The following is a 15822-nucleotide window of genomic DNA, read 5'->3' as shown; positions in this document are numbered from 1 at the left end:
TGTCTTAATGTGGGTCTGATCCCCTGAGAGCTGCTCTGGTCTTATAATAAAAGAAACTGATGAGGAACCAACACTAGTTTCTAAATTAAGAGCATTGACACACTTTCCCACACAGGGGATACACTCTTTCTTATACCCATTCTTTCTCCAGCGGCATCTCTGTCTCACATACATACAGAGAAATACTGTATGTCTACTGGGTCTTTACCACACACTCGCTTGGTCTTGGTTTAAAGAATAAGCACAAAATTGCCTCGTATTCATAAAATCTGGTTTAATAACACATTTTCAAGCCATTTGATGCATCAATAAGCCTTTCCTTTTCCCTGAGCAGATTAAAGTGTCCATATGATGTATCTGTGGATCTTGGGGCTTATTGCCTACAGAGTGAGTCCTTATATGTGTGTTAATGTGTGTATATGTACATGTATGTTGGTGTGGGTATTAGGTGTGTACTATTTCTCTTTGCATTTGTGCATTTACAATATAGTCTGTTTTGTTCTTATAAATACACTGTCCTGTGTGTGCCTTGTGCAGGTGAGCTGGGAGATTGCGACCCACTGGAACACACTCCGCTGTTGGTGTCGGAGTTCCGTTTCTCGCCTAACCAGACCGAGATCATGGAGGCGGACATTTACCGCAAATGGGCCGAGTGCAGGTGAGCTAAAAAGTGTGCATTTCAGGACAGTCTGTCAGCCAATACATTATCATTAGAGCTCTGAAACCTGTCTGTATGACTTCTCTGTTTGTCACGGGCTGCGTGTGGGTGGGTGTCCCTGGCACTGATTAAAGAGTGGCGGAGTCATTCACACAGTGTCAGATTAAAACCTCCCTATTGACCCCATGTTAATCCTGCTGACAGAAATAGGCCAAAAAGATTTTCCTAAAAAGATTTTCTGTGTAGTTTTGATTATACTGCTGAAACAAGTACATATTTAATCTCTGTTTATTGCAAGCATATATTCAGGTGCATCTCAAAAAATTTGAATATCATGGAAAAGTAATTTTTTTTCCCATAATTTAATTCAAAAAGTGGAACTTTCATATTACACATAATGTGAAATATTTCAAGCCTTTTTTTTTCTTTTAATCTTGATGATAATGGCTTACAGCTCATGGAAATCAAAAATCCAGTATCTCAAAATATTAGAATAAAGAATTTATAATACAGAAATGTCGACCTTCTGAAAAATCTTAATTTATGCACTGAATACTTGGTCGGATCTCTTTTTGCATGAATTATTGCACCAGTGCAGTGTGGCATCAGCTTGACAATCAGCTTGTGGCACTGCTGAGGTGTTCTGGAAACCCAGGTTGCTTTGATAGCGGCCTTCAGCTCATCTGTATTGTTGGGTCTGGTGTCTCCCATAGATTCTCTATGGGGTTCAGGTCAGGCGACTTGGCTGGCCAATCAAGCACAGTAATACCATGGTCAGCAAACCAGTTACTAGTCATTTTGGCACTGTGGGCAGGTGCCAAGTCCTGCTAGAAAAGGAAATCATCTCCATAAAGCTTGGCAGCAGATGGAAGCATGAAGTTCTCTAAAATCTCCTGGTAGATGCTGCATTGACTCCCAACTTGAGAAAACACAGTGGACCATCACCAGCAGATGACATGACACCCAAATCATCACTGACTGTAGAAACTTCACACTGGACTTCAAGCAGCTTAGATTCTGTGCCTCTCCAATATTCCTCCAGACTCTGGGACCTTGATTTCCAAATGAAATGCAACATATACTTTCATCTTCCCCATGATTATGGTTGTGTGTACTGAACCAGACAGAGATTAAAGGCTCAGGAAACCTTTGCAGGAGTTTTGAGTTAATTGGCTGATTAGAGCTCTTCTCAGGTCGACATTTCTGCATTCTAAATTCTTTATTCTAATATTTTGAGATCCTGGATTTTTGATTTTCATGAGCTGTAAGCCATAATAATCAAGATTAAAACAAAAAAAGGCTTGACATATTTCACTTTATGTGCAATGAATCTACAATATATGAAAGGTCCACTTTTTAAAATTAAATTACAGGAAAAAAAGAACTTTTCCATGATATTCTAATTTTCTGATATGCACATATATATATATATATATATATATATATATATATATATATATATATATATATATATATATATATATATATATATATATATATATATATATATAAAACATTAAATATGAACCTTACCACTAAAAATGGGAATAGTGCACCTCCTATTAGTATCTGTATTTGCATCTATTTAAAACACATCCGTTCCTTCTGAATATTGTATTTGTATTTGGCTGCATCCATGGGGTATATGCTCACTGGCCATTTTATTAGGAATACTGGTATACCTGCCCATTCATGCGATTATCCAATCAGCCATCATGTGGCGGCAGTGGAAGTGTGACTTTGATCATGACATGGTTGTAAGTGCCAGACAGGCTAGATTGAGTATTTCAGAAACAGCTTATGAGCTGGGATATTCACACAACAGTCTCTAGGGTTTACATAGAATGATGCGAAAAACAAAAACCATCCAGTAAGTGTCAGTTCTGCTGGTGGAAACACCTTGTTGAAGAGAGTGAGAGTCAGAGAAGACTGGTTTGAGCTGACAGGAAGGCTCTGATAAATCAAATAACCACTCTACAGCCATACGTCTCTTTAAGCGCATCCCTTTATGACTACAATTTTATCTTATAATGTCTAATTCCAGCATAATAATGCACCAAGTCACAAAGCACTCTCAAACTAGTTCCATGAACTTGGCAATAGGTGTAATACAGTGGCCTCCCGGGTCACCAGACCTGAATAGAGAGTACCTTTGAGATGTATTTGAATGGGAGATTCACGACATGAATATGCAGCATTAAGTCCACAACAATTATGTGATGCAATCATGAAACACGGACAAGAATTTCAAAGGCATGTTTCCAACATCTTGTGGAATCCATGCCTCAAAGAATTGAGGGTTTTCGGACAGCAACGAGATCTTGTCCAGTATTAGTGTAGTGTTCCTAATAAAGAGGCTGGTGAGTGTACTATATGTATGCGTGTACAAGCATTGTGAGGATCATTTTCTCGTGACAGTTATAAATACAAATTGTAATAAATAATTAACTTATTTTGTCCTTGTCAGTATAAGCTAATAAAGCTATGGAATGATGGCCATTGTAGCCTTTTTTTAATATGGGGGTCAAAGCACTGAACACCATATTAACACTATAAAGGATCCTACAGTAGATTAGAACGTCAGTCAATGGCTCTATTAGTACAGGTATTGTTGCTTGTACCAACTTTACAATATTTTTATGACCTTTTTTTTTTTTTTTTTTTTTTTTTTTTTTAAAGATTTGTCCTTATCATTCTTTTGATCTCTCCAGAATACCATTTGATGGTTATCGTTCAGTTTATATACCACTAATATCAGTATTCAGAAATTCTTTCTGTCTTAATTTATGTGCGCTTGAGTGGATGTATAATTGCAATTATTTGAGCTGATTGTGGTTAATCATTAAATTCCACAATCATCTGTTCATATGTAGTCAGTTACGCACAATGTGCCAGCACACCTGAGGTACATTCTCAATGACTCCATGGCCCTGTCCCAAACAGCACATTAGCAACCTCACAGACAAGTACAAAGAAGGATGCAGGGTGTCCCATTTCTCGTATTGGGCTTCCAAGATGTGCTCACAATTGCCCTCTATGTGTCCTTACTACACTCTTTGGCAAAGCCTGTATTTGATGTAGACTTTTATCCAAAACCCCTTGCAACCATGAGGACCAATCAGAGTATGGGCAGGAAACAATAATGAGAATTAAACAAGAGTAGATGATGTTCAAATAAAGTCCTACTTGTCATTAAGCAGCATTAGGTTTATAGCTTATGTAAAGCAAACCCTGTGAAACCAAGTAAAATCAATGTATGATTATTATGTATTTTTTTTATTTGTCATTGGAATACAATTATTTCTAATTATTTCCTCACTCCTAAGTCATAAAAGCAAATCAGCACAAGGGTTTGAGTGAGTAATTGTCATAACGTCGCAGGCCAGTGACTCCATTTCCCAGAAGGCACCACCAACTTCAAACATGGCCGAAGACGACCACACACACACACACACACACACACACACACATACATTCACCTTCCTCTGAGTTCTAATTAGAGACACCTGTTCTCAATCACACCCACACCCATACCCGACATCTCTGTCATCATCCAAGCCTTATATAGTGTTTGTTTATTCTGGTTCTGACTTTGATTATAATACTCGACTTTGTATATCTGCCTTGCCAGTTTTAGACTGTTGGCCTGATCGATTGACCTCTGCCTGTTTTCGTTTGCTGCTTTCTGCCTGCTCCTTTGGATTATTGTATTCTATTAAACCACCATACCTGCACTTTCTTCCGCCTGTGCCTCCATTTCATGACAGTGATGAGACAATGAGTTATAAACTCTCAGTGTAGTGCTGAATGGCTAGACATCCTGAAAGTATCATACTGGATACTGAAACGTTCAACAATTGGGAATATGATAAAGTCTTGAGGACTATCACAAATGGTCACTTTTACACCCTCGAGCCCTTGATCACTTATTTGCCATAGGACTTTGAATCATTGTGCCCTCATGTGTCTGGTGTTCTTAGTCAAAGGCTTTTGTGTGAACTGTTTGTAATCATGTTTTGTTGTGTTAAATATGTAGGACTCCTGTCTTCTAGCAGCTGGTGTTGATGTACTTGTTTTCCAGAGGTAGTTGATCAGTCACTTTGCTGACAGAGAGAAGATTATTTTCCCTTCTGTATTCAGTAGTGCAATGATTCTGAATTGGGTGATGTTCTGGAAAGCTTGCTCTTTGGGTATAAAGATGGCAACAGCTCTTATCCACTCTGAAGTTAGGTTTTATTGGGTGGGGTACATGCCGTGGGAAGTGGAGTGTTCTTTCTTGGGGCCAGACATATCCAGGCATGTTCCTTGAGCTCCTCCTCTGTAGCTTGCCACTCTTCTTCTGCTCCAGCAGGCCCTGAGCATACTTGAATAGGTTTTTGGCAGAACCTCACACTTTCTTTCCTACTTCTGTGGATTCTCTCTGCCCACATCAAGACTGCAAGCCTACTCTTGATTTGATTCAAGAGAGCCTTCAACCCTTCTTTCTCCAGGCCTTCCTCAGGAGTACTCTGTAGACTCTCCCTATAGCTGCATTATTCATAGATGCCTGTACCAAAGAGGTGTAGCTTGGTCTCTGTGCTGACCTCAAACCACTTATCACATCCTGCACTGCACCACAATCCCTCCAATCCTCTAACACTGCACGACTGGTCCACCATCTCTCAGGGTACAAGGAAGGCATGGATCAGGACTCTTCTGTTCTGGTACCTATGTGATGGAATGAAATTCCCCTAGATGTCCAAACAGCTGAGTCAATGGCAGAAGACCTACCTCTTCCTGAAGTACTTAAATTAGGCAAAAAAATGTGTGTTCTCTGTGTGCTTTTCTTTACTACAGTATATTACCTCCCCTACAGAGCTTTCGACTGATATTTTGACTGGTATTCATAGTCTATGACCTAGTGAACTAGTATCAGGATGTATTTATTGATGGACTTCAAACACTTCTGTAAGTCACTCTGGATAAGGCCATTTGCCAAATGCCATAAATGTAAATGCTTTCTACTGGCTTTTGGCCATTGGACTTTGGCCTTTCTAGATGGTTTCTCTACTTGGCTTCCTAGCTTGTTGCTAGGCGTAGTCTTCTGAAGCTCCTGGTTGGGACTCTGCTCTTGCAGGGAACACGGTGCTTCATCCTGGACATCTGTGAATCATGATTCAGTAGCACTGTGGTGCTCAACCAGGTTTTTAAGCCTTCTTGTCTAATATATGGGTTGTCCCCAATATCACACTACATTTGCCACTCAAGATCGCCATCACACAGTGAGAACATGCCTCTTTAATTTTTTCTGAGGATCCGGAACTCAAAACTGAAATAGAATCCATGCAATATTCCATAAATGGTATAATTACTCCTGGCTTTAGAATAACCTATGTAAAACTTTTTTCTGATGAGCGGTGATGAGTTTTAATCCTTGACCTCTGCAAGCCATTGTTAGTTCTTTGAACAAAATTCCTAACACCCAAGCTATGTGCTTGGATAATAAGTTTCTTTAGATAAAAATCATCTGCCAAATGAGTTAATAAACTTGTTTTGGATAATTAATGTGGATAAAATATCAATATGCAGTATTTGAAATATTTATATAATACATATTTTTAATTATTTATAAAATATTATCTTATTCCAACATATGTACAAAATAAATGTTTGTAGCATTCTTTTAATGTTAACTAAATACAATTCCACAATACTCAAATGCAATATAAAAAAAAGAAAAAACACAACATATTTCAAGTAGATATGGGGGGAAAATAGTATTACATGCAGTGCTGGGAGGAAATGGATTGTTTACGCTACATAATCTCACTTGGTGCTGATTGCATGTTTATGTAAAGTACATGTATGTATTTGTGTGTGTGATTGATATTCTATGCTCATATGTTTGACAGGGGAATGAGTCCATCACAGGCTGAGCTGAACTTTCTAAATAAGTGTAAGTGGCTGGAGATGTATGGAGTTGACATGCACTTTGTTAAGGTGAGAACATAAACCTGCTTGTACTACATTTTTAATGGTGTAACAAATGGCATACCAATAACTATGCACTTCCATGGTGCTATAAAAAAAATTAAGAAATAACTTTTTCTTTCTTTATTTATTTATTTTAGTTTTTTTTTTTAAGTTTACCGTTTGTTTGAGTGTTATTTTAGCAATGGCTATAAGCAGATAACAGTGCTAAGTGTGTGTGTGTGTGCATTTTCAGGGTCGTGATGGTGGAGATTATGCTCTGGGTCTTACCCCAACAGGAATTCTAGTGTTTGAAAGGTCCAACAAAATTGGCCTCTTCTTTTGGTAAGTACACACTCTCATGTAATGCGTGTTATTTTCAATGATATTGCATGTCTTTTAAAAAAAAAAGTTGTTTTTAATGCTTCTTTTAAGGCCCAAAATCACACGTCTGGACTTCAAGAAGAACAGGCTGACACTAATGGTGGTGGAAGATGATGAACAGGCAAGTCAAGTCATCACTTGTATGTAGATCTGTACATTTGGACTCGGAGCCATCAGAAAGTTGGATGGTTTTTATATTTCTACGGACAGGGGCAAGCAGTCAGATATGAAACTTGTGGGAGAAAGAAAGGCCACATTCATTAAAACGCACCTATTATGGTTTTTCAAATATTACCTTTCTTCGGAGATATTGACTCACTAAAGAAGGAACCGATTCTGAACAGCTGAAACGAGTCGTTAGTAATTCCAGCCTTATTTCCTGTACAAACCTAAGTAGGTTAGTAACAAAAAGCCCCGTCTCTGGTCTTCTTCAGCTGCTCGCTGACGGTGGATGACCAATCACAACAGACTGGGACATCTCACCAATCAGAGCAGAGTATGCTCTCTGAAAGGAGTTTAGAGTGAATCCTTTAGAACGGATCATTTAACGAGTCGTTTTTGACACTGGGGGGGGGAAGGGTAATGCTGCAGTTTGAATTATGAGCGCATTAAAGTGTTTTTTGACCTTGGATGCATGTAAATCTATTGTATGAGACCTTTAAAACAAAATTAGGCCCGTTTCAAAACCATAATAGGTGCGCTTTAAGATTAAAGCATATGTGGTGCTTGCACAGTTTTTATTCATTCATCTTTAGTAACTGGTTTATCTTGATCAGGGTCACGGTGGTTTAAATGACATTTGTTTAGGTTTTGAAATGGAATAGAAAATAGAAGTTTGTCAGAAAATATTGTGGGCAGGTGCACCTCCATGTTCTTCAGCATGTTCTTAGGGAATTCTAAAAAGTTCTAACAAAGGCTTTCCATTTTATAGAGGTTTACAAATAGAACCCAGTAAGAAAGCCAAGGACCCTTAACTATCCAATAAAACTCCTTTTAATGCATAAAGTTTATATGTTCACTTCACATAAAGAATTTACTCATGTCATATAAGTGCTTTTCAAACATTGGTGCTAAATATCTGTCTGTGTTTGTGTGTGTGCGCGCAGGGTCGTGAGCAGGAGCACACATTTGTGTTTCAGCTCTCCAGCTCAGCAGTGTGTAAGCAACTGTGGAAGTGTGCCGTTGAGAGCCATTCATTCTTCCGCCTCAGACAGCCGACCCAGAACAAAGCGAGTCGTAATGACTTCACACGGCTTGGATCACGCTTCCGCTTCAGGTATACAAACTAGTGTTGCGTTACATAGAAATAAACTAGAATGCTGAACTAATAGGAATTATTCCGAATCGAATGATCTGTGCGGTAAAACTGAAACCATACCACGGTATGAATAATTATTCATTCAGAGGATTTGGAATTTTTAATCCACAAACATGCAAGCTATTCATTTGTCAGTGGACAGACACATGTTTTATGTATGCACATTCATCAATGTTTTAATGTGAACTTCAAAGTCAGGCCTAAGTATTGATTTGTGGAATTTTAGTGGAAGGACCGAGTATCAAGCGACTCACTCGGGCAGGATCAGGAGGGCGAGCACTTTCGAGAGACGACCGAGCAGAAGATATCCATCCAGAACCCAATCACTAGGCAAAGGTGAGTGAAATTAACTTTACACATTACACATGTCCATACTATATACCCCAAAACTTTCCTACTAACTCAAGTTCTCCGCTTGGTGCAATTAAATGAATGTATTCCGTACACTGTAGTGAATAATATACTGTAACTATACTAGGCCCTGAATGAACTACAAAGCTCTGGTTTGATTTATTCTTGTGTTAAAAACTAACATACCATTTTAGTCAGCTGCAGTATTCATATTTGTACCAATACCGTATGGTAAGTTCTTGTACTTGGTAACACCACCATAATTTTTGCTTCTGAGTGTAAATGTGCTTTTAAAAATGTGTTTTAAATGCAAGCAAGGAACTTCACTTCTGTGTTTTCTCCCTGTGAATGAAGAAAATAGAAAGATGTTAATCCAGGCCGCAAGCTCAGCGAATTGTTTTTCTTGGACGTTCGGATTACTATAAACGTGTTGCCACTGTATTTGTCTGACGAAATTAGTTTAGTAAAGAAAGAAAGACGTGTATGACTGCAGTGAAGCTGTCTTCCTCGCTTGGCTGGTTTAGAAGCACTGAATATCATGGCTGTTACCACTTCTTGTCATGAAAGTGAACAACTGTTTAATGTAGCTTCTTGACTTTCATGTCAAAGAGCATAGATGCTTCTCTTTATCAAGTAAATACCTCCCCTTTAAAATTGCGAAGCCAGGGAAGATAAACTTCCCATGTTCAGAAGTTCACAATAACATTTCTATTTTGTTTTTGTCCAGGCTTGTCCAGAAAAGGCCTTTGTGCTGTAGCTACAGTTCTTTTTGCCGATACTGCCAGATAAAGTTGGTATTTGGAGCAGTCTTTAAAATATTTAGTCCATCCAGGATTTTGCGATCGCAGAAATCAACTCGAAATCAAGCAAACTCCACAATATTCGGAGGAGCTTGCAATTTTTCGAAATTACCGAAGATTTAGGCCAAGATGCCTCATGTGACATTTATCAAAACACACAGTCAGCCAAAGCCCTCTTCCATTCACGTGCATTGAACATGATTCAAGTAGTTTTTCACACATAAAACCCCCACAAAAGCGCCGCAAATTGCATAACAGATTTAACTTTTTTTTTTTTAATGCAGCAAAATCGAGCAATTTGGGGCGTAACAATCACAAAAAAAAATCAGTGAAATCCTGTACGGAATGAAATCTTCAAAGAAATGAAAACTGTCATCTGTAATGGACACAGACTTTACACTACATAGAACTAACTCACAAATGAACAGTGAACAGGAGCTGTCGGTTGCAGTTAGTATTTTTACATGTACGGCATTTGGCAGGAGCCTTTATCCAGAGCGACATTTATCTAATTTATACAGCTGAGCTGTTGAGCACCCAACGGTGGCAGGTTGGTGGTGATGGTACGTGAACTAATGACCTTCAGATCGGAAGTCCAATGTCTTAACCACTGAGCCAGCAACGCCTCAAGGTTTAACGTGTTGTCTGTCTTTGCGATGCTTTTTCGGCTTGGCACAGTAGTAAAGAGTGGTCATTTGAGTTACTATACTTTTCCTGTCTGCGCACCCCAGTCTGGCCATGCAGGAATGTGCAAGTGTTCCTATTAAAGTGATGAATGTGTTTCTTACTGTTTGTTTCTTACAGCCATTACTCCAGCAAAACATCACCATCCAAGGTTAGTGTTGCTTGCAAATGAAATTACATTATCACCATTTCAACAGAGCTGTACTGTGTCTGTGTTGCTCTAAGCGTTTTGTCTGTCTGTCTGTGTGTGTGTCTCTCTCTCTCTCTCTATCTATCTCTCCTCCAGTGCCCAGGCCAGTCCTGATCCCAATTTAAAACCGGTATACTTTAGTTCCTTTCTTACCTCAAATGATTATACGATTGTAAGAATATGAACTGTTAATGGGTGTAGTGGGCTGGAGGAAAAACATAAATGGATATGTGTTTTTGTTGTATAACGGCTGTTGATGTGAAGTTGATAAATGATTACTCAATCAGTGATTTTCTTTGAAGTATCAGCACAACATTCCGATTGGTCGGGAGCCTTGGTCCAGAACACACACCCCCAGTTTGACCCCACCCCTTTACATCCAGCCCACTGAAATGGTACACAATCCACCACCTCACAGGTAAACACACATTCACCTACTGCTAAATGCTCAGTTCTGTATTTAATGCTGTTGCTGTTATCTACAATTTCAGTTTATAGCAGCAAGACATGTAGTGTGAGTTGACACAGATCACAGATTTTCCTTCAACCTTAGTGATACTTTGCGTCTACCTTTCTGATCATTTGTGTCCACATCTTTCATACATTTGAGCTTTTGGATCTTGGGTGGATTGTACATTAGACGTGCCTAAATTTAGCATTTGAAAAAGTTGTTCATTTTTGCATGTATCATTTTCAACATTACTTGTGTGTCTTGCATGTATGTCTGGTCCAGACCACCCCATTCAGGCAGACCCTCTTTCAGCGACATAGTATTGGAGGCTCCATATGACCACACGGGCAGGAGTGTGTCTGTCAAGTACAAAGACAAAGTTATGACTGCACTCTGAGTGTGTAGGAGTCACACACCTTAATGAAACAGGACAGCACTGAACAACTAACGAAATCCACTGCTCTTCCTATCCTCTACCATCCTACACATTGGATACTAACACTGTGTTTTATCTCATCCATCCATTTATCTATCCATTCATCCATCATTTCTCATGTGACTGGACTCAGCCCCATAACTGTTCTCTTACTGGAAAAAAAAAATCTTACTAAGGACTTGATGGAAACAAGTTTGTCCAAGACTTTTTGGCTTTCTGCTGGTCTACTTTGTTACTTTCTCAGTGATTGTTAGAAACCATCATTGAGCAGACTTGGATAAAAATGCAGCATGTATTGGTTGCTTCACAAGCTAAACTTGTTTTAATGTTTTAACTGCGTTAGAATTTTACATGTTTGGTGGCTTATGGGATTTACTGTTGGTCTGTGTGAACAACATTTATGCCAAAGTTTACCCTGTTTTAGAATGAGTATGGCTTCTCCACAATTCCTGTTGTTTACAAGAACTGATCATATATGCCAGGGCCACTTTTTTTTTATTTTATTTTTTTATGCAAAGTTCTCTCTTCAAGCATTAAATGCAATTATCGCTTGTTATGTAAATGTATTTCTTGCCTTAACAACTGCAACTTCATAGACAGTTGCAGTAGTGACTGTGTTTTGACATTAACGCTACTATAGTGAAACTATAGTCAAAAAGGACGAGGTGTTCGTGGCCGTCACTGATCAGCAATTGTTGCAATGGAAACTGCTTCAGTGAATAAATGCACAGTTTACACTATAACATGCTAGTTGTAGTATTTTTTTTTTATCTAAATGACTTTATACTTCAACATACGTCTGACCTGGCCCAGATAAAAACACTTTTAGACTGAAATGCTGTGAAAAAGTATTTGATTTATTACTGATTTATTACTGTGCATATCTCATACTAAATTGTTTCAGAAATTAAAACAAAATCTACTAAACAAAGGCAACCTGAGTAAACACAAAATACAGGTTTTAAATGATAGCATTATTTATTCAAGTAAAAAAGTTTTCCAATACCAACTGGGCCTGTGTGAAAATGTATTTGCCCTGTAGTTACTAATTCCCCAAATCTATGAAACTGCATTCATAATGGGGATCAGCTGAAGGCCGGATTATCTACACTTAAATAGAACTTTTTCAACAGCATGAAGTTGGTTAAAAGGTCTTACTCAGTAACATACTATGCCAAAGTTGAAAGAAATTACAGAAATGAGGAAGAAGGTGATTGGAATACATCAGTCTGGGAAGGGTTACAAAGCTATTTCAAATGCTCTGGGACTCCAAAGAATCTCCAAAAATAATGGCTCTTCAGTGAGAGCCATTATCTCCAAATGGAAAAACTTGGCCCAATAGTGAACCTTCCCAGAGGTGGCCGACCTTCCAAAATTCCTCCAAGAGCACAGCAACTACTCATCCAGCAAGTCACAAAAGAGCCAAGGACAACATCAAAGGAACGACAGGTCTCTCTTGCATCAATAAAGATCACTGTTCATGACTCCAGAAAGACATTGGGCAAAAATGACATCCATGGAAGAGTGGCGAGGCGAAAACCACTGCTAACCCAAAAGAACATTGAGGCTTGTCTGAATTTTGCCTAAACACACCATGATGATCCTCAAACCTTTTGGGAGAATGTTCTGTGGATTGGTGAGTCGGAAGTGTAACTGTTTGGAAGACAGGGGTCCTGTTACATCTGGCGTAAACCAAACACAGAATTCCACAAAAAGAACATCATACCTGTGGTCAAGCATGGTGGTGGAAGTGTGATGGTGTGGTGATGCTTTGCTGCTTCAGGGTCTGGGCAACTTACAATAAATTGAGGGAAACATGAATTCTACCCTTTTCCAGAAAATCCGTAAGTTAAAACTCAAGAGCAACTGGATTATGCAGCAAGAAAAGTCCTAGTTCTAGAAGTAAGTGAAAGGCTGATCTCCAGTGATCTGAAGTGTTTGGTTGCTGCTAAAGGTGGCACAGCCAGATTTTAAGTTTAAGGGGGCAATTAGCTTTTCACATGGGTGATACGTGTTGGATAACGTTTTTTGCTTGAATAAAAGAAATAAATAAATAAAATTTGTATTGTGTGTTTAATCAGTTGCCTTTGTTTTATGTTGCCTTTCGTTTGAAGATCTAAAACTATTTAGTATGAGATATGAACAAAAACAGAAGAAATCACTTTTTCACAGCACTTTATAAATTGATTTCATAACAAAGTCCAGGATTCACCTTTTAACTTTCATTTGCATACTTTTACTTTGTGTGTGTGTAAAATAGTGCACACAATGAATCTATTGTCCTAGAAAATATTTACCCAGGGAAAAAGTGTTATTGGGCTGTTTGAGAAATTCTTGAAAGAGATTTGTCGTGTTCACATACAGTTTGGTTACATTTTTGTAATTATGGCAATGTTTTACACTCAAACGTTAATGCATGGCAATATATGATTTAACATCCTTTTGTTTTGGTTCTCTAAACTATGTCTATATACTATGCTATATTGATATTATATCATATATTATGCTATATTATATCTACTCACCACTGGTAGAAAAAAAGTAGTTCTTATTAGTGGACAAATACTGTGCACCAGTGACTCCCAACCAGGGGTGTGTAAACCACTAGGGGGTTGTGCTGGCATTGCAGGGGATTCATACGTCTTTATAGAAAGAAATACCAATGGTGTATTTAATTAAAACGTAAAAAAAAATATTTTGTACAAGTTCTAATAATAATAACTAGAACTTGTAAAGTATTTAAGTAAAAGTAAATATATTTTTCACAAACTGAAAAACGTCTTGCCATTTCTTATGAAAGGTTTGCGTAATGTCCATGGGGTACAAATAAGTTAGGCTGAAGAGGTTTAGCTGACAGAAATTTTTGGGAGCCCCTGCTGTATATTGTCAGTCAAGGTTTGGATACACTAGATTGAGTATATCATTTATTATTATTATTATTATTATTATTATTATTATTATTATTATTATTATTACAAAGGCTTGTAATTTGACTTTTCTGCATCAAAATGTACTTTGTAAAATATAGATTTACTATAAACAAGTAGTTTTTACTTCAATTGTTCCTCAAGCAAGTAGTTTTCATGTAGAATCTGGGAGAAGCAGCCAACAATTGTTCAGCCTATTTAAGAACATTAAGAAAAGCATCCTGAGTGAAGCGCCGTCATATGTCTGTAGCTGGTTGAGTAGATGCCAAGAGTGTGAAATCCCTTCTATGAACAGGTGTATCCAAACCTTTGATTGGTACATAGTATACATTGGTATGAATTTATGATTGACCTGTAAATCCTGAATATGCACTTATTAATACTCTCTTGTACTGAGCTGATTAGTAAATCCATACGCATATTCAGATGTTCACAATGTTTACTAGTTCTCTGCACACTATGTAATATGTTTATTTAGTTTCCCACTGAGCAGTGCAGATACCCAAAGGTTTAGTGTGGAAGAGAATGAGACTCTGCTTTCTGCAACACTCCGCTACTGCTATCGTTGGCATGGATATGAGAAACAGGAAGTCCCATGCCTCACTTTAACAAAGCCTAGTAAGAATTCAAATGAACCATTCATCTAATCAAAATGAATTCACTGAATCTGGCTGTGCAGTGTTTGCAGCTTTCTTTTGTTTCAGAGCCATGGGATGTTCCTGCAGGACACACGGAAGATCTTGACCGGACTTTACGGAGTCCAAAACCGTTACAGCCAGATACAATACCCTGGCCAGCACTTCACATCAACATTGATACAGTCAGTGTAGTACTAGTTTTGGAGAGAAACAGATCCAATAATATTTGAGACTGTCCAAATCCAAATGACAGTCATTGCTCTAAAAACTCGAAAAACATCTTCCCTGTTTTACTGTACACAGCCAGAAGAAAAGCTACTGTCGGAGAAAAGCCTTCCTTCATCTCCAGTTGGCATACAGGATCAGCGCAAAAACAATATTCTCAGAGTGAGTCATCTGAAGCATACCCATTTCAAACTGCATTAAGATTAGTGTATACATTTAGTTTAGTCTTACGTAATGGCTTGTTAGTCACTCTGTTAAAAAAGTGTAAATGTGAAGAACTCTGATAACTTGGCAGCTTACCAAGAGCAACATGTTAATGGTGGGAATGAAGACCACTCAAAAACACCAACAGTATGTAGCCACGGGCCTTCTAGTCTGTCAGACAGCTGGGGATCTGGAAGTTGGGGATGAAGCACCAAAACAAAATCAGCCCAGTGGGGAGAATCAGGGGTTAATGGTGCACAAAGGCAATTTGATAGTCATTTTGCTGCTTGGATTTGAACAATCACTCCACCATGTGCAGCTCTCAATACCTCAGGACATTGGGTAGCTCTCCACGAGTCTGGTTTATGTGCAGAGAAATTTGCCCTGTGTTCCTCTTTGGGTTTGCTGCCAAAAAGGCTTGAAGAGAATGCGGGATTCAGACTCTAGAAACCAGCACCCATAAGTGATCACAGCCCAATTCTGTGTTCCAGTGCTCACACTCCTTCCTGAACAGTCAGAGTAACACCTACAGGCCCCTAGTAGTCACCTGAATGACCCCCACTCACGCTATGGGTCAGGCAAGCAGCCCCATCACCAAAGATTCCTG

At 38.5% G+C, this 15822-nt stretch overlaps 1 protein-coding gene across 2 annotated transcripts in view; it reads left to right on the top strand.

Annotated features, from left to right (window-relative positions):
- The window catches only part of epb41l4b (erythrocyte membrane protein band 4.1 like 4B), a 37998-nt gene that overhangs the window by 18511 nt on the left and 3665 nt on the right, over window positions 1–15822 (top strand). For both annotated transcript variants that reach the window (XM_017453180.3, XM_017453181.3), the window contains exons 6-18: window positions 335–387; window positions 538–658; window positions 6550–6637; window positions 6864–6952; window positions 7043–7112; window positions 8098–8267; window positions 8536–8645; window positions 10265–10295; window positions 10431–10464; window positions 10637–10752; window positions 14627–14766; window positions 14853–14968; window positions 15090–15173. In XM_017453180.3, the coding sequence (XP_017308669.1) occupies window positions 335–387; window positions 538–658; window positions 6550–6637; window positions 6864–6952; window positions 7043–7112; window positions 8098–8267; window positions 8536–8645; window positions 10265–10295; window positions 10431–10464; window positions 10637–10752; window positions 14627–14766; window positions 14853–14968; window positions 15090–15173 (1222 nt within the window). The remainder of the gene's footprint in view (window positions 1–334; window positions 388–537; window positions 659–6549; window positions 6638–6863; window positions 6953–7042; window positions 7113–8097; window positions 8268–8535; window positions 8646–10264; window positions 10296–10430; window positions 10465–10636; window positions 10753–14626; window positions 14767–14852; window positions 14969–15089; window positions 15174–15822) is intronic.

Source organism: Ictalurus punctatus, chromosome 23 (genome assembly GCF_001660625.3).
Source record: "Ictalurus punctatus breed USDA103 chromosome 23, Coco_2.0, whole genome shotgun sequence".
NCBI lineage: Eukaryota > Metazoa > Chordata > Actinopteri > Siluriformes > Ictaluridae > Ictalurus > Ictalurus punctatus.
This window is presented reverse-complemented; position numbering and strand designations above follow the sequence as displayed.